We start from the raw sequence: 19,738 nt of genomic DNA on the forward strand, positions 1-19,738 counted from the left end.
CAGCCGTCAGTGGAGAGATCCTGTGTTATAAAGCCATCACCATTTCAGACAGCTCAAGGCATGGACCAGCGAAGAAGTTTGAAAGATCAGGGCTAAGGATATTTTCAGAGTAGCCACACTTTAAATACCTATATCCAAGCTTCTGGGCAGCACAAAGCTGCGTTAGCAGAACTGCCAAGTAAACTTTTACTCGACTGTGGCTCAGACAGTAGAATCAGACCCATCTCTCCATCAAAACCTGGGCTGGTTTCATGGACAGCACATCTGTAATGAAAACCTGTGGTTCCAACTGATAGTGACTAGCAGCAAAAGAGGAGAAAAAAATGCTGTAAATCTAGCAGAACTGACCGAGATTCTCGAGTTGTTTTACCTCCACTCAAGCGCCTGTCTCAGCCTGGGAAGAGATCATTGCTGTTTTGGCAGCGTCATGTTAAAGTTCACAAGCCCTTCCAGCTCTCAGGCTCTGCCTCCTGAACAAAACCAGGACAGGACAGACGGAGGATGAAGTTTTGTTTCTGTAAGGAACCTTTTCAGTTTTTATGCTCCAAACAGGGAATGCAGATATAAATCTGCACAGGCAGTTTCAGATGAGGTTTTATCTGCATAATTTTGCCCTTGTGACCCCAATACTCTTGTCTTCTGGTGGCTACCAGAGGGTTGTCTTTACTCACACCTAAGATTCCAGATCGTTCGAGGTGAGCTTGTTGCCCTGACCTTCTGAAGGGGTAGACACCAAGAAAGCAGTCGCATCCTGGAATTCCTCCTGGTGCAGCGGGATATCTACTCTTTCCACAGCTACACAGGTTAACTCAGGAGAAAGTGTACACTGAAGATGAAGGAGGCACAATGCTTTCTTCTTCTTCCAGGTCTCTGGCATAAATGCTGTTCAGCTAGGCAGTGATTTTGGAGCACTCAGAGGTCTAGTTAAGACAGATTCGTAGATCTTTGTTGAATTTAGCTCCTTGGGTTCATGTTAGGGTAAGACAGAGCAGTTGCACAGTGGGAATGAAAAACATTCAAACACTCTAAGTAACAACAGTGCAAAACCAGAAGGCAAAATCCAGGAGCAGCAGGCCATTAAATGCAGCAGGCTGACTGCCCCCGCTTCCCAAGCAGCAGAAACACTCACCAGCAAGTCGCCTTCCCAATGCAGAGAGCAGGCAGCTGCCGTGAGAAACCACCCGTGGTAATCCCGACAGTCTCTGGCTACAGCTGCCGGAAAAGGTGAAAAAATGAGACGTGCCCTGGTCTCCTGCATCTGCAGAGAGAAAGGGTCACCACTAACGCAGACACAGCTTGCACGTGCCTTTAATAAAGAGGGGGACAGATAAGCCCAAACATCTAAATGTGCAGGCATAAGCATACCATTGATATTGTTATCTAGGAAGCAAAGGTTATAAGCTCCCTTCATAACTGCACAGTCCATCCCTTCCCTTTGGGGGCAGAGAGTTTACGTGAACGTTTTGCAAAGACCGAGCAGAGCATTACCCAAATATTGCATTTCTGTGTCTTGCCATTTAAAGAAATCAGCTTGACACAAACTTGGTGGGAGGTGGCCTGTAACTACCAGTGACTAAAATCGGTGACTGAAAGACAGAAGGGCAGTGAAGGGAAGGCTGTTGCTTTTTACTACTTCTGTTCCCCTGAAATTATGACTGTCTCTTTTAAGAATGGTTTACTTTTTCTGGTATCTCAAAAATCTCCTTCCCCACATTTCCAGTCCACGCCCACATCACCTGTTTCCAAAGCCAGGTGTTCTTACAGCACAGAAAGCCACATACAGTACACAAAGGGTTGCTTATGTTTGCAACTGCTTTAAAAAAATACTCTCAGTGAGGCATTTGGTGAGAGAGGAAAAACATAGTCACTAAATCATCTGTAAGTAGGTAATTTCTAATGAGTAAGACACTAGTCAAATTATAAATACTAAACATTTATTATTTTTCTCATAGGAAGGTTGCAAGATTCAATTTCAAACAATAGGGGAAGGTCTTCTGTTGCTGTTGGGATTTTGTTTGTTTCTTTTAAAGGGAAAGAAAGAAGAATGAGAAACTGGTGTAAAGATACTACCAGAAGCAGTGCAATAGATTAATTTCTTTCTTACCCTCACTATCCCAGTGCTGAACTGCCAAGCTAAGCCCTTCCCAGTTAAATAAAGTCTGCTATAACATCATCCAGTTTCTTGTACATCATTGAACAAGGATCACACTCCCCCTTCCTCTTTCACCCTTCCCCTGCAAGAACACACCTAGTACAGTGACAGCCTCGTAGCAACAGTAAAAGCCGGGAGAAAGCTGACACGGTGACACCTCAGAAAATTTAAGCTGAACAGAATTAAAATCAACAAAATTTAAACCTTCATGATCAACTGCGCACAGTGCAGAGATATCCAGTAACGCAGCTCGCCAGCATTGATTTTCCAGCTTCCTGTCACAAATACATTTTACACATCCACAAAAAGACAAAAGAGGAAAATCATATAATCCGAGAACACTTTACTTTCAGTTTTAAACTAAGGAAGGCAAGCTTTTAAACAGGAATTACTGACACCTTATGAAAGTCCGTCATTATATATCTGGGAACGGGAGGCGAGTGTTGCCTCATAACAGCTGCTCACAACAGGCAAAAGAGATTTGTTAAAACTACCAAAAGCCAATAGGACCGTCGACATCAGCAGCACCTGTCGCTTTCTGTCCTGGCGCCGCTCACACGGATGTGCAGACTGAAGTTGGCACATGCAAAGTCCCATGATTTCTGTGATCTTGTCTCCAGCAGAAGGCAGTCCCTGCGGCTTCTGGGCCCGCGGCTTCCCTCCAGCAAATCCCTTAGAATGTGATGTTTGCAAGACCTATGTGAAAAGAGAGGGATGGGGGGGAGAAACAAGTGTTCATTCTTACACTGCCTGTACTTGACTACTTCTACAACAGTTAGACACAGGAAGAAAGATGCTTTGAGAATTATTTTTTTTTCTTTTAAACTTAAATGTAAAGGATTCAGTGGCAGGAAAGGAAATTAGGAAACACATTGATCTGTACTTTTTAAACTCTCTTTTGATTGTGATACAGCAATTAATTTGAATAAGCCAATCTGAAGGAGTGCTGAAGTTATTCATGGCAGGAGGAACAACACCAGAGAGGTTTTCTGGAAAGACTGAAGTCCCTGAAATTGCAGACAGAAGGAGAGATAAACTGTTTCTGCAATGGAGTTGTCTTTCTAATTTGGACAAACAATGGCTGTAGACATCCATCCTTCACCCCAACCACAATTATTTTGATTTCATTATTTCTTAAGCAGCAGCAACATGCATAATGCTACACAAAGCATAAATGAAGTCTCTCTGTTTCAAAGAAATCCCAGTCTAGGAGAGAACAAAAGGAACATTTAAAAGAGTTAACTTCAGACAGAATTTTTTTCCCCCAGGAAAGAGTAGCACGGAAAACTTTAGTCTCAGATGGATGTAAATGGGGGCAGTGCAGAAGAAGACTGAGCTAAGCAATACAAATTTATTTTTATGTTGTCAGGACACTGTGATTTCATATACTGTGTGCCCATATGGCGCTTTACATGCATAGGATTTGTAAAGCTTTCAATTAGCACTGATAGTATAAAGCTGGCAGTTATTTAAAGTAACCCATACGGCATCTTTCAGTGTAAAAATTCTAACTCCCCTGTACTGGACAGGCTTACTCCTGGGCAATTCAGGTGCCAGTATGAGCCCTCAAAAGGCTGTGGAGAAACAGTCACGAGACGCACTGAGGAGGTGCTCACAGCCCCAACAACGACAGAGAACAAACCATCCCTGCTACAGGAAACTTCTATCGTATGTCTGGTGTATATAGTCCCAGCCCCAAGGGTCAGCTCATAGATGTTGGAGAACATTACCCAGATTACTGCTGTCGTTGGAAGCCCAGCAGATGCAGTAGTGCTGCATGAGTTGTTCAAACAGTTCCTTTTCGTCTAGGAATTCAAGTCCTTCTATTCTGCAGGAAATAAAAATAGTGATTCAAGCTGGAGTCTCAGTTTTTACAGCACAGTTTTTAACGTATTCTTCTTCACTCCATAGGAGTGAAAACTATGGCCACCAAGGCTGTTAGCTTTCTGGTAAATTAATCCAGGTATTTGTCCATAACAAAGATACTACCAATGCTCCTAACCTTTGCTGTCAATATATGAAACAAGTGACCCACAAGATATATTCAACTTCTCAACTCTGGAATTTCATATTCCAGGACTAATCTGTGTAACTTCTCACAAATACCTCTATTTCTCTTCTAACCCCCTTTACTGCACGTATCTGGTCTTGTTGGGTTTAAGTAGGCACAACAGTACAGCCTAACAGACGGAGATTTCTCTTTATCAAAGGATTACAGCAAACCGTTGAAGACAGCATTTTCTCCAGACAATCACGAGTCCCTATTATGTCTTGGAAGAGTGATGGGTACACCAGTGCAGCTTCTAACAGCTCTCCCACATGAGCTCATGATGAAGCACAAACCAAATGGTACATGTAAGATCTGAGGATTTTTTTCCTAAAATGGCTCCTGCCTAGGATTCTTAAAGTAAGATCTTTAAATGTCTTCCACCAAACAAATGGGAGAACTTCTCCCAAGCTGTGCTTGCTTTAAAAAGTTTAAACTGGCACACTCCTCTCTCTCACTCCAGATTACTTGAATATCAGTGTTCATTTTCCATGCTAAATATTTGGAAGGGCTGCTGCTGAGGATCAAAAGAGGCTGAGGGGCAAAAGCTCCTAAATACACTCAACAAAGCATTTCTGTAGCATCTTTTATCTGCAAATTTCTGTCACTACATGCTTTATATTCCACCCAAATAAACCATCACCACTGCCAGTCTACTCCTGGCAGCAATAACCTTCTGGATGATTAACATTGCTCCAGGCATTATCCTTAAGGTTCTGCAGAAGCTTCACACTCAGATCTGTTCTGGCTACCCAGCCAGCATCTGCGCACAGCCTCCCGCTGACATACTAGGGGATCCCGCACCACACATTGACATGAACTACCTTGGAAATGGCATCTGAAGATGACTTTTGGCCACAAGCAAGCTATCAGTAATACCTTTTGACATCAGCCTGTGGCAAAAAGCTGTAAACTTTCATCATATCAATGGCACGCGCCGTTTCCCAGCCATTTATCAGCAATCGTTCCCTCTGTAAAATAAACAAGTGGAACAGTTTTCAGAGGACTCCAGGAAAAATACCAGAGAACAGTTTTTCCCCCTAAGGATTTTGTAGGCCATCTGCTTGACCTGTTCTTTGAACAGCTCTTATACTCTTTTCTAAGCATCTGCTGCTAACCTCTGCGCAGAGAGGACAGCGGGCTAGATGGAGCTGTGCTCTGATCTACTGCAGCTTTTGTACAACTACTGAAACTAAGGGATATCTAGCACCCATGGCACTGATAACAGGGAACCACTGTAACACGGATAGGAATGGGTTCAGTAGGCAGCATCTGCATCCCCCAAACCTGCTTTGGTGACTGCTCTGAGCCCTACAGCGCACACACAGAACTTGCAGACAGATTCATTAAGTTTCATGTCAAACACACCCAGAGCTCTGTGCCCCTTTACCTGAGAGTCTAAAGATCTGCAGACTTCCACTCCAGCCAGGTTACACTGCCGTCTCTGCAAGTTCTCAATCATGATCTGCCCAAAGCGGTCTGCCATGTTCACCTCAGGTAGAGAATGAGACAAAAGAGTTCCTCCTTCCGAAAAGAATGTCATCGCAGTGAAAAGCAGTAACTCGGTTAAACACTTGAATTGTCTATGTCATAAAATGTACAGGATAACATTAAAGTTCATTTCACATGTTCTTACACCAGGTCTCACTTCCCACTGCCGCACCCTCCTGAGCCACCTCATGGTCACAAGTGGAGTGCCAGTTTAATGGTGACAACACCACTGCCCTTACAGACACAGGGACTCTGCTCTGGGCACTGAAAACTGACTCTGCTTTAAGTGGTCAGCAACTTGGTTGAGCCCTCTAGCAGTGATTTACAGCTTGGGAGATCCTGTTACTAAATCCTGGAGCCACCGAGTTCCCCATTGTACTTCTATACAGAGAAGCTGAGTTCATGCTGATGAGATTTTTGCTCAACTTTGCCAAAGAACACAGAGAGGTAATTATTTATGTGATACACTCATATCCAACATTCAGCATAATTTCTTTTTCCTCTGTCTTATCTGAACCCATATTCTATGGTCTTCTCCACATCTGGATTAAGCCCCAGTTATTCTAGTTCAATGTAGCGCAGCAATTGCCTTTCAGAATAGCTACATGTTCTCTACAATGAGCTAACATCCACAAAATAAAACACATTATTGCAGAAATTCAGCATAAACTGTTCTCTATACAAAAAGATATGCCCTACTTTTATTTTACAAGCAGCAATTCCACTTTTGAGAATAATTCTTATGATAATACAGGTTTTAAAATGCCACTTTTGTTTTACCTGCTCATAATTTATAAACATCGCCACTGGAAAAGTGCTTGCTGCCCACTTTAAAAGATTTGCAGATTGCTGCGGTGTCATGTAAACCAGCACACACTCCGCTACCAGAAGCGTTGGCAAACTTTAAAACAAAAAAAAGAGAACTATTTCCAGCAAAAGAAGAAGAAAAATCTATAAAGAATTGTTAGCAAGTAATTTAATGTCCCCAAAAATTCTTAAGAGACCTCCACTTTTTTATGAACTAGACATTTAAGACTCAATGAAATCACTTCAAATTGACTAGAGCTGGGTTTTCTGGCAGTCGACAAGGGACTCCCATGGTTACAAAACAGAGACATTAGGAAACCATCTCTAAGCCAGCCGCAGTATGGACACAGAAGAATGTGCATTCTGCACGTCTCCTCTGAACTGTGACAGCACAAACCCAAGGGCATGCTAGAATCCATTCTGCAGAGGAATTGTACCCTGTACACACAATCTGCACTCTTTCAGAACTCTTTCAGAGATCAGTAAAATTCAGAATGAAATACAAATTGAAAAAACATTTCTCTTTTAAAAGATCCAACAAGAATTTTAATTAGACAAATGTGTTCAGTATCTGTAAAATAAGCTTCACATATTATTATCTAACAAAATGCAATCTACAGTTTGCACATTGCCTCTTCCCCCTCCATCCACAAAAACCCCCAAAATAGGCATCTACACGAGTGAACTTCCTTCGAACGATGGAGTTTTCTTTTAATTGCTAGAATGAACAGGAACAAGAAAAGTCACTAGAAGCACGAGAAATTCAACAAGGAGCAGCAATGTAGGCATGCAAGGCAAGATTTCAGGAGATGGAAGTGTAAAGATTTAAATGGCAATTTGATGCATTCTGCTTCCCCATATGCTCTCTCCCACCCAGCCAGATAGCCGCTATTTATGTAGCTTATATTTGAAAGCTATGTCCATCATCCACTCTAAAAACTTAAAACCTGCACCCCTCAGAAGCCTAACACTTGAACAACAAAATCCTAGATATTAGCTTCCAGAGTTACGTTCTCAGAGGACTCCACGGCAATCACTTTACCAGAAGGTCTAGGGAACAACAGGGGTTTTAACTGCAGGCAATAGAAAATTATTACAAAGATAAAACTCTGAAATAATTTAACTCTGATGGAATTATTCTTCATTTTACCAGCTAAGCTCCCAGAAATCTTGACTCATACAGCCATTACAACAGCGGTGGAAGATGTTCACTGATCTGCGTACTGCCCATCAGTCAGCATTAAAGCTAAATGCAACTGAACCAATGAAAACTCCACTTTTAAAAACCAGCAATGTATGAAAGTTTGATACATCTCTAGTTTAGAGATTCCCCTTGAATAGCTTATGATTCTATTAACTACATTTCAACCAGATTCACCAAAGAGGTAGAAATCTCTAGGAGTTAAATTCATGAATTAGAGAAAGAAAACTTGCATGAGTCAAAAAACGGCTGGCGCAGGAACTCATCCCCTCCAGGGCCAGGGATGAGGGGAAAGCGAGAAGGAATGACAGCTGCCTGCCCTGCAACAAGAGCTGTAAGTTGTGCAAAAGGATCGTATATCCCAAAGAGAACCAACCCCCAGAAACACACCCCCAGAAAGCCAGACTTGATTCCCCCAGTGTTTTCAGAACAAGAAGCAAATAGTTCTGTAACGCTTGATCTTCTCAGGAAGGACAAAAACGCAGTTTGCAGAATAGACCACGCAAGGAACAACCTTGCTTCAGACTTGGAACGACCAAGCAGCCACGGCAACGCCAGCCCGCTCGGCTCAGCGAGGCTGCATGAGGTGTCTGAACAATTCCTTCTGCTCAAAGGGCTCAGGAAAAGGTAACCATGGAAATGGCATAATGAGCACTGGGTGCGGATACCGTATGCCCAAGCCTGACTTTACCCTCATCGGTACGCTTCCACAAGCCCTCATCAAAAAAATAACCTAAAAAGAAGTAATCTTACTGTATATCCAGGTTATGTTTCTTTAGCTTTTCCTCCAGATCTGACGAGAAACGGAGATCTGCTCCTACTATGGCATACCGACTGGAGTCTAGGCTGTGAGAATCTGCAAGGTCAAAATTTTGAGAGACTAATGGTTACATATGAGATGCTGAAATTATAAATTAAAAGAAATGCACAGGAACAATGTGAAGTCAAAGTTTGATCTGTTATACCGAACAATTAACAGCAAACCCCTCTGTTTAAAACATTGACTTCCTTTATACCCGATTGTTGTGGTTTACAAATGGTGATATATCGGCAGGAGGCAATGCAACAAGCCTAATCTTCCACTCCGCAGCCACTATAATGCAGATAGGTTATCCCAGCCGTTACCATGGTTTCAAGGAATGCAGAGAGAAGAAAAAAAATGTGAAGATTCAAGGCAGCATTTTTCTGTTTTGTTTGCAGAGTCTTTTTAGATGACCCATCATATGTACATATAAAAAATGTACACCAATTTCTGAAAAACTAATTTAAGAGTAACAATGTTCTAAATATTAACAAGAGATGCAGCTATATAAAGTAACAATACCTACAGCTACATAATATATAGGTATCAGACACAGGTTTGGGGGCCAAAAAAAGTCATCCCTTAGCCTTTGCATATGATCTAGTGATGGTCTTTTAGTGTGGAGTCAAATTAGAGAAGGTATTCTGAGAAACAAACATTCACCCTGGGACACAACAGGCAGCAAGCTCCTATAAATGCTTTCAAACATGAAGGAGGAGGTAATCCTAAAGTCAAAAGACACTTTGCCATAATAGCGGCACTTCCAAGCAGTAAAATAAGCTAAACAGTGAAAAATCCCGAGTAAGAGTTTAAAGTCAATCTCTGTCTGCAGCAGGAAGCTCTGGCACAGCTCCATCTGGGATCCTGCTGCAGAGAGACACAGCTCCTGGAGAGTGAAACGGGAGCAGATGTCAAGAGTTAGGTGAAGAGAAGAAAGAGAAGCCAAGTGGGTGAAGAGACAGGGTTAAAGGTACTTTCTGCTTCAGGAGAGACAAAAAAAAAAAAGAGGTGGAAAAAAATCAAAAAGCAATTTATTAAATTAAGCAGTGCTTCAAACACTCTGGAAGATGAACCTCCATTTAGTTTTCAAGTGACCAACTGTTTGAAAATGGCACTAGCAAATGACAATAGCTGTCTCTCCAGAAATATTTCTGAACAGGTACAAAAACCAGAACAGTTCATGCAGAGAGTTACAGGGGAAAAAAAAAAGGAAAAAAAAAAAAAAAAAGTTGTGCGGCAAATGATTCAACATTTTGAGTCAAGGCTTTTTTCCATGTGCATGTTCTGTAATAGCTTTACTACTTCCCACACCCTTCTATTTAAGTTATTATATCAAGGCCATGATAATGGCATCAGAACAGTACCACCAAAAAACCCCACCACACACAGGAAAGTATTTATATAGCGATGGGTTTGCTGTCCGGAGATGCAGCACGGTAAACGTCAGCCACCACAATTAGCATGAAATTAATGCCATCTTCTTGTCCAGCTTCATTGACGTGGACATACTAGTACGTTAATTATAACCAGAAATAAACTACAAAAATTTTAAAGTGATCCAGTAATGGAAGGAGTACAAACACTTCAGAGGTGGAAGTACCCGTCTCTTGCTCACACCACGTCGATTCAAGCATTTCTACCACGAAGAGCAGAAAAGAGCAAAACCTCTCAAACCTTTTGCCAGAAAACTGTCCTTCACAAGGCTCCAAATTTCAGTAATCAGAATTACTAACTCTGTTTTTAATAAGCCTGTATACACATGAACAAACCCCACGGAATTTCTGTTACGCCTTGGGAGAGGAGACAGCCAAAGGAAGCAACCTGGGCGATCCCCAGCGCAGAGCAGCAGACAGTGGTTTGGGAGACGTGGGTTGTGGACAAGTGAAAATAAACAGCCATAGCCTGGTTATGCCAAGTTAACTACTGGAGAAAAAACCCAAAGACCACACCAGAACAGGTTTCCTTAAGGGTGATTTGGCTCAGCAGACAGATATATTTTTTAAACCTTAAAGCCAAGTACATTTGATGCCTTAATACAGGACTCCTTGCAGCAGAAACTTTTAAAAGACCAAGCAAGCTGACGAGGAATGCATTGTCTTCCTCTGTTCAAAAGCCCTTTACTCCAAATGCAATCACTTGACTTCCATTTCCAGCATCGGGGCTGCCTGGCTCTCCTGTGGTCCATTCAAACAGAACATGCCTGCTCCTCCACACATTTTCCTGCCAACTTGCCTCGACTCTCCGCTGATGGATGTTGGCAAACACAACCACAGACAGTGCCGAGGCAGCACTGCACACGCATTATACACGAGCTGATACAATTGCTAAAAATCGTACATTTTAAACCTATCTCAGAGCACCTCATTAAATATCTCCATAATTCATATATTTCAACATCTATGATCAATACTTTTATCCTGAAGGAAATCTTAGGGAAGAATATGAAATTGTCACCAGTCAACCTTAAAATGCAAAGAGAGGCAAAAGAAAAAAAAAAAAAGCAAGAGGAAAGAAAGAGTTTAAGCTAAGCCTCTTCCAAACTTCCTTGTAAGATTCTCTGGTAGCTTCCACCTTTGGTCTATTCATACCATTAAAAAAATCCTTAATATATAAAGGTCAAAGGGATGAAGAGATCAAATTAACTAGGCAAACACCTTCAACATTTTAAAATCAGACTGACAACTGCTCCATCACCTCACACTGCGATAGCAGACACCCACTCACTGCAGGGCAGCCACAGCCGACGATAGCTGGAGTTCACATTGTTCCCAGCCTGGAGGCTAAAAGTCAAAGTACAGCCATAAACATGCCAGAAAACAATGTGCTGCTAGTTCTGCTCTGGCACCAATTTCTACTTTATTGCAGAGTTTGATGCTCTAAGTATGAAAATTTGCAAATATGCTCCCATCCTGACTGAGCAGCATTGGTGCAAGCACATTTCACAATACCTGCTGATCTGCCGAGCAGCTGGAAAAGAAAAAGCAAGTTTCAGCTTGGTAGCACAGTCACACAGACTCCATTGATTTCCTCTTATGAACAAGAAATTTCTTTTAAATGAATTTTTTTTTTTTTTGTGCTAAAAACCCTGTATTTTTTTTTTTCTTACAGTAATCTCACTCTTCTGAAGGTGTCTGCCACAGTGACCTCCCCACAGACGAGAGCCCTGCAGGCTCCATCAGATCTCTGTGCTGCCAGGAACGCTGCTGCCTTCCCTCCTGGCCGGGCTGGAGACCACCACCCACGCTGCACTAACACGCAAGTCAGCGGCAGTTTTCAAATGAATAAGGCCACCTTGCTGTGACTTAGGCCAACCGCCCCAATGCAGACAGTCAGCAACGTTTGGTGGCTCAGTCCAGTGAAATCCCCGCATTCCAAGCACTAATTTCTATCCAGGCACCAATACTTCATGTTCTTTTTTAGGAAAGTTGTTTGGTCATGATGTTCTTTTCTAGAGCACGGAGATACCCCACGGTTTTCTTTGTGATGCTCACGCTCAGCTCATTTAGTTATGTACAGAGTTTCTCTCTTGGACCTGTCTGAAATGAAGGTTTGAGAAATACCAGATTCAGATTTCATTTGAGAAATACAAGGGAGGGGAGAGCAAAGAAGAGGAAGAAAACGAGACCCACCACTCCAGCCCACCCCATCTACCCAACACAGGCTCTCTCAGCCTGGGTGCACGTTTCTGTTACCCCTGCATAACGCTACGGAGAACATTTTGCTCCCATCATACCACGTGTATGTGTATTTTCCATGACTTTTGGCACAGAGGTAACAAGTAGTTCAAATTCAGACATCATTGCAGTAACTAAATAGTAGCAGGAGTTGCTTAGTTACCTTATGACCTCACTGCCATAAAATTTTTCCTCCCAGAAACATGCTATCACAAAGCAAATGCTCTGCTTTCTGGTGGCCCTCGGGCACTCACCCACCACTGAATCCATCTGCTGAAGCAGCATTACAGGCACACAATGCGCAGTGCTTCCTCTGCTACAAGAATTTGGAGTTTTCTCTTCTTACTCTCTTCTCAGATGAGTGAAACAATTTTCCTGGAGGTTTTCCAAGAGACAGCTTGCAGGATACTATTGACTCAAACAGATTTCGTGAGGGTTTTCAGCCTAAGGTACCTTTGGCAGCTGTACAAACCACCAGCCCATTCGACCTATTCTGCAGGCTCACGAGCACGATACGGGCTCACCCAGGTTGGCTGTTAACTACAACATCACAACAGGGTACACGTCAAAACACAAAGAAATTTAGTTTGTCTTGCAAGTGCAGGATCATCCCAAATGCCAGGCGTGCAAGTCACCAAGACAGCAACACCCCACATCTGCGCTGAGTTTGGAATTTCAGGGAAATGGACATTAAAACCACCAAGTCCCAAAGCTGGACCGGACAGGGGCAGAATGTGGGTGAGTGACACCGAAAGGTAATAGTTCATGGAAGTGTAATTTGCACTTCCAAGGTAGCAAAGGTGGAGTACTAACATCCCAACACTAGCCACTGCATCGTAAACCAGATAGGGCCCCTGAACTTTGAAAACAATGTAATCTGATATTGCCAGAGCAATGTCAAACTACTGCATGAATTCACTGCTTTCCCCTGGAGATCTAACATTCCCTAGGAAACGACAAAGCTGTCCAATGACAACTGTCATCTTGCTGCATTCAAGGGCAGAGGCCACAAATATCTACACGTGAATTCCAAGCCATGCTGTCACTGCTTTGTCTAAAGGGCAAGGAGAAAGCAGATGCTGCCCTGAAGCCGATAAAGTTGTCTGTTAGCACTAGCTTCATGAAATGAAAGCATTTAGTGTGAGAAGAAAAGCAGTAAGAGAACAAGCGTCCCGTCAATCGATATTACAACAACCCAAAAATCAAATTCCAAAGCATCTAAACAAATCATTCCTGGTATACAGGAGGACTGATTTGTGGGGGGCAGAAACAGGATGCAAGAACCTTCCTCCCCAAGATTCTAAAATCCTGGTCCATATCCCCACCCCCAAAAAGCCCACAAAAAAGAGTAACATTTCCCTACCTGGAAATGCTGCTGCACTACACCCCACCACACCGCCTATGACGGGGTATTCCCAGAACACTGCGTTAGTCTAACAGCTGTACCGGGGCAGACCCAAGGTCCCCCCCGTATGGCATCCTGCCTCTCACAGATGCCAACCGCAGCTGCCTAGGGAAAAGACAAAAAGAGGGCAAACACGTACTACTAATACTGGCACCTATGTTGTTTTTTATCTTTTTTTTTTAAGAATCCTTAAATTTTATTTGGATTTCTGGACCATTCCTGGGCCAATGCTTTCATATATCTTTTGACTGTAATACCCAGATCCTGTTCGCAGGCAGCGATAATCAGCCAGCAGCCTATCATTCACATGTGAGGCACAAACTATTTTTCCACCCATGTGCATCACTTTCTATTAATCTGCATTGAATCTATCACCAAGTCACTAATTTCAAAAGATTCTTCTACAGTTCTTTACCACTCTGAAGAGTTTGGACTTGCCAACAAGCTGCCACTCACTAATCACTCTATTTTCCCAATCATTTCTTAGCGTTCAACAACGACACCTCCTTAAGCACAGATCTCTCCCTTCCTCCATAATGAAAATGAACAACATATGCCTGCCCTCCATCCTCAGCTCTGTCCACATGAGAACCACTCCTTCCCCCTACAGCCACCATGCAACTGCTTTGGCACGCTGTCAAAACACATTTTTTAAACTCAGGCACTATATTAATTGGATGTCCTTTTCCAATGTATCAGCTGAACTTCTATAAAGAACTCCAACAGGTTTGTGAGGCATCACTTACCTTTACAAGAGCCATCTTTCTCAACACATTATATTATTCCTCTGTTCCACTAAGTCTGTCTCTTAGAGTTCCTACTAATTTGTCCAGTAGAGACATCAGTCCTACTGGCTTGCAGTTCCCTGGATTTCTCCTGGAGCCCATTTGAGTCACAGCCGCCACCTTCCAGTTCTCAGGTACTAAGACAGTTTTAAAATGAGAGGGTATACACCAGTTAGTAGCTGAGCGAATTCACTGCCAAGTTCCTTTAGATCTGTAAGAAATCTCTATTCATCTGTTGATTTGTCTACTTAGTCCACAGCCTCTTCTGGTGGCACTTCTCCAAGAAGCAGTTCCATTAATATGTCCTTAAATGAGGGTTCCCACAGGGATTTCACTCAAACTGACCCATGGTTATCGAATGCCAGTTCAAACTGGGATTCCACAGCAGACTCCCACCATCTCCAAGTATCTGGACATTATGCTACATCCCAAGGATCTCGGTGTAGCAGAGCCTACAGCAGCCCGGTTACAGTAAAATCGCTCCTCTAAAGTATTTAAAACCCAGCACTCAGAAAGAACAAGAGAAACAAGCCACTCCAATGTGTTCAAACACTGATACATTAATTGCTGTTGACTGCTGTGACGTGCCAATTAGTAGCTTTTGATTACAATACACCACTGCAACTTGATAACTTTGCAGCTGTTTGCTACACTGGGTGTATCTGCGGCTGTTCAGGAACACAAATACTATCAAACCCTTCTGACCGACCTTGTATTAATGCTCTTAACGGTGATTACGCAGCATATCTCACTGTCGATACGAGATCGGTCACACGCAGGTCTCCTAGCTGCAGCACAGTGGTACGTAGGAGCCCTGTTCTGAGATGTTGCACTGGGCCTTCACCTTTTGATTCAAACTGAATTTAAATTTTGATTTGAATTCTGCCATTCTCACTCACTCTTCCTCACTCTTTGGAGGGCCCCTTCAAGCCCTCCAGATCCTCAGCTAGTGCTGTGCTTATTAAAAGCACCTCTAGATGTAATCCCACCAGAGAACACAAAACACCGCTAGCTCTGCTATATGGTCACATCTGCTAACACAAACCAGCTGGTATTGTAGATGCAGGTAATTATTGTTCCTCCCAAAGGGTCCAAAGCAGCTCCTACAGTGCAGTATCTGCTACTGGGGCACGGCAAACATTATTCAGTGGAACCCAGACAAAGATTTTTGAATTACAATCCTGACACAAACACAGTAGGGCTGTAAGCGAAGACAGTACAACCACACCACCTGAACCTAATATCCTCTTAATTCTAAAATGTACCAAGTGGCACTGGCTCCTGAGAACGGACTTTGCAGGCCGCATTTCTTCTGTGCAAACTCCACTAAACATACAGAATTGTGCTCTTGATGAGACAGAAAGAAGACAGGGGAACACACTCCATAGATATTTTAATTCAGTATACTTGAGTATCAGCAGCATTTGTCCTTTTCTGTGACAGGAACCATAACTTAAGCTACGTACGAGAGGAAAAGAAAAAACCCAACAACTTTTTGGCAGGATAAAACCACTTCAAGAGAAGACACTTGTAACATGACACAGAACAAATGGGCAGGAGTCTGTAAGAGAAGAAAAAAGCCTCTTTTCCCTCTCAATTCTCTGTCCAAACAGCATTTCAAACATTAAAAGCCTGCCCACATAGCAGAACAAAATGATCAGAAAAGTTTTAAAAGTGCTGCAGTACACTGCTGACTTATTTTTAAGATGACTCACCTATTAGAAGAGAGTCCCCTGAATGGGATTCCATAATTGGTTTTGACAGGGGAGGTTTTGATCTGTGGGAAGAAGGAAGAAGCATCTCTGAGCAGTTAAGCTTGTTGAACAGTGCGCTTACAATTTTTTTCTTTTAATATATATATAAAAATATATGTGTGTGTGTGTGTGTGTGTTACAGACAAGAGACTACCTCTGCCCTCTACTGGAAATAAAAACATTTGCAAGCTGGACTTGGTAATAACTCGCAGTTGAGTTCTATACCCAGTGACTCTTAAGCTTTGAGGTAATCTTTCAAGAGAAATCCAGACACTCTCTTCAACTATCCTCTGTTAGCTTTAATGTACTCATTCAAGCAGAACATACACGTATGGTACCAGCTATCCTACCTCTCTCACTGAACATGCAAGTCTGGGAATTTAGTACTGTCTTCAATAGTAAGAGAAGACTTCATCACCTCTAATCATTGTGAGGCTTCCCCTGGCCATTATATTTTACATAATTAAGAACAGAGGCTGCTTTCCTCCCTAAAGCTTCCCCATATCCACTTCTCCACTTTGGAGTAGCAGCTGCACAGTCACAAGTATGACTTGCCGGCATAATGAAACCTTTATTCTAGAACCTAGGGCATGACGAGAAGATGTCTCTCTCAGATGAGAGACGAAATAATTGTAGCTTGCAATTCATGAGATTTTGCTGAATTACATTCAGTTTCACAGAGCTAAACATAAGCATTATACTTACTTGATATTATGTATTTTTCTTGCAGCTATCATTGGAAAATCCACTTCAAAATATTTTCTAGGGAGAAGATTCTCATCCTGAGAATTGGAATAAGACTTTTGAATTAGGGACATTCAAGTTTCACACACACATAACAAGAAGATAGAACCTTAAGTGCTAAACGGTTTTCCTTCAGTTTATGCCGGCATTTGTAACTGAAGTATAACAATGTACCACAGCTTTAAAAAAACCCAAAACACAAAACAACAAAAATAAAAACAGTTGAGAGACATTAGAATGTCCTATTAAGTATTAGGGAAATTATTTAACATTTTATGTAATGCAGCAATTCTAGACACTAGATCACTGAAACATACATTCCAACATTATCAGGATCTGGAAGAGCACAGCAACAGGAAACTATAATGACATTTAGCATGCACTTTCAGTATATTCTTTTAAGAAAGGGATCAGGAGCACTTTGCACAGGTTTACACAGAAAGTGACCACATTCCACAACTTGTCCTCAAACCGACAGCCAGACTGCAAGTGCCTCAGCATTCCTCTACTGCCAAAAAGAGGAAAACCTCTTCATCTCATGTTGTCACTATCTGACACCCTGGCAGAGAAGCTGTAACGAGTTTCTCCCTATGCAGCAATCCTTTTGTGATGGATATGTACTGCTAGCTCCATCTTGTCAACCCCATGAATTTCCCAACAGTAGATTCAATCAGCAGTCAGAACACTGACGTGCTCGGTTAACTGAGTCCCATCTTCTCCACGTTAATTATACCACATCTGCTCTTCACAAGGAGAAAGAATTGGAATGACAGGCCCCACTTGAGCTTTTAAAATCCCTGTTAGAGGAAAGTTAATAAAACTGTGTATTGACAGAGCTCTCATAGGAACGCAGCTAAGAAGAAAGCTTCACATCTCAGGAAAAAAATCATTATTTTTTCCCTTCCACTGACTGAAATATAATGAATTGTGACCAAGCAAAACGTGACTGGCCTTGGGCTTTTTTCCAGAAACCAAATTTACAAATAGAAATGCTAATGCGAAGACAAGCTGACTTAGAGGTGTGTTCACTCAGAATGATATTATCATGTAACATCTGAATGATCTGAATTGTTGTGAACTACATGCGTGCATACAGACATATATAGTTACAGATATAAACTCACATTTTACATAAATAATTCAGAAGCATGTAAATAGAGCCTGTACAATCCTGTACTTTGGTACCTTATTCCAGTTTTAACATCGGATAAAAAAGCGAAATCTTAAGGCTTACAGAGGACTGCAAACTGTGGAGTTCAAGCTCTGTTCCTACAGTCCACTAGAGGTCAGCTGCGTGTCAGACGCTTCTGGGTAAAAGCCAGTGAAAATCACAGCAGCCTCTCCTGCGCTTTGAGGTTTAAAGGCACCTAAACTAATCCTAAACAAGCAGAGAACTGAGGCAGGACAGCCTCAGACCAGCACACCTCCATGCTGTACTACAGAACACAGCACCGATAAGCCCTCGCAGAGAGCGATTCCAATGTCCACGCAAATCCTCCCCATCAGCCAAAGCCGTTACTCTCAGCTACCGTTACCTTTAATCTCCAGAACATGGTATCCATGCCAGCACCAAGGTTAACTATCTGACAGTTGCATTCTGTCTTCCTTAGAAAAGCTTTAATCAGATAACTGACTCCATGAACACGAGCATAATAGCCTGTTAACAAAAAAAAAAAGTTTGCTTTTAATTATTATTTTCATATAATACGTGATGTTTAAGATTTTTAGGTAGCCTATTTTAAAAAATGTGTTTCTTAGGAAGAATAACACACACTTTTTAAGTTACCTAAGTTTTAGTCGAGTTTCACTCCAAACTGAACAGAACAATTCTATCTGATGTGCATGCTTTTGCAGAGACCAGAGCTGACATACCCTGCTGTCCTGGGTCAAATCAACACTTTTGACTGCTTTGTAGAGATTACCGCAAGCTGAGACATTCCATTCAGAATACAAATGCAAAGGAAAAGAGTTTTGATTTAAAGAATAATATTTAAAATATAAAACACAGTATGGAATTATTACTGTGAAGAAAACTTGTCTCATTCTTTCATGTATTTTCTACACTCCATAGTACCCAGTATATGAGGTTTTATCAGGTTCTCTTCAAGACCAGCTAAGAATATGTTTGCACTGTCTTCATTCGAGTCCACATCCCAACTTGCCTCTATTGATTTCAGGTGCTTTTCTCTCTTTAGCTTGTCTGACAAAATATTGGATGTAAGGGTCCTTCCAGTAGCCAACACTGACAGCAAACCTGTCCAGTGGAGGGAAAAAAAAATAAAAATTATGAAATAAGGCGACCAAGTTTTACTCTAAAAGATACAGGCTGGAAAGGTCACCCACTGACCCGGGTGCAGACAAGGTTTAAAAACCCTGTTCACAGCACAGAACTATTTAAATTAAGAAGTTATAGAAAGTCTAGTGAAAAATGCCGGCTCTTGCCATATTACACAGGCATGTTTTCAATGGCCTCTGCACTATCGGACGAACTTCTGCAAGTGAACATCCTCATCTCAAATATTTCCTCCTTGAGGACCCAGCAAACAGAGGAACCGTTTGTCTAACGTTCCTCAGAGTGCACACAAAGCATGTCCTACTTCTGTACACCATTATCTGCAAGCTGTCTGCACTCGTTCCTTAGCTCCTACACGTCACTTCAACACAGACAGCAGAGCTATTCCATTCTAACGGAACTTACGAGTTTTATAACTGATTCGAAAAGTTAAAGTCTCAAAAACAAACTCAACCACCCAAAAATCTGCTGCTACACCAATAACAAAGGACAGAACAAAAACCCAGCAAACACAGAAGTTAAATTCATGCCCATGCACAACAAAACTCATCACCCTTCAGCACCCACCCCTCCAGAAGAGGTG

The 19,738-nt window shown here is 42.1% G+C and overlaps 1 protein-coding gene across 1 annotated transcript; it reads right to left on the reverse strand.

Annotated features, from left to right (window-relative positions):
- Positions 1–2,825: 2,825 nt before the first annotated feature.
- Positions 2,826–19,116, reverse strand: LCMT1 (leucine carboxyl methyltransferase 1; the record flags this gene model as incomplete). The annotated part of the gene is made up of 10 exons (XM_010088132.1): positions 2,826–2,848; positions 3,883–3,980; positions 5,079–5,170; positions 5,590–5,691; positions 6,471–6,591; positions 8,452–8,554; positions 16,080–16,141; positions 16,824–16,900; positions 18,398–18,519; positions 19,025–19,116. Coding segments are annotated over 10 exons (892 nt in total), but the record flags the coding sequence as incomplete, so codon positions are not given.
- Positions 19,117–19,738: the final 622 nt, after the last annotated feature.

Source organism: Pterocles gutturalis, unplaced genomic scaffold (genome assembly GCF_000699245.1).
Source record: "Pterocles gutturalis isolate BGI_N339 unplaced genomic scaffold, ASM69924v1 scaffold1147, whole genome shotgun sequence".
NCBI classification, from domain to species: Eukaryota; Metazoa; Chordata; class Aves; order Pterocliformes; family Pteroclidae; genus Pterocles; species Pterocles gutturalis.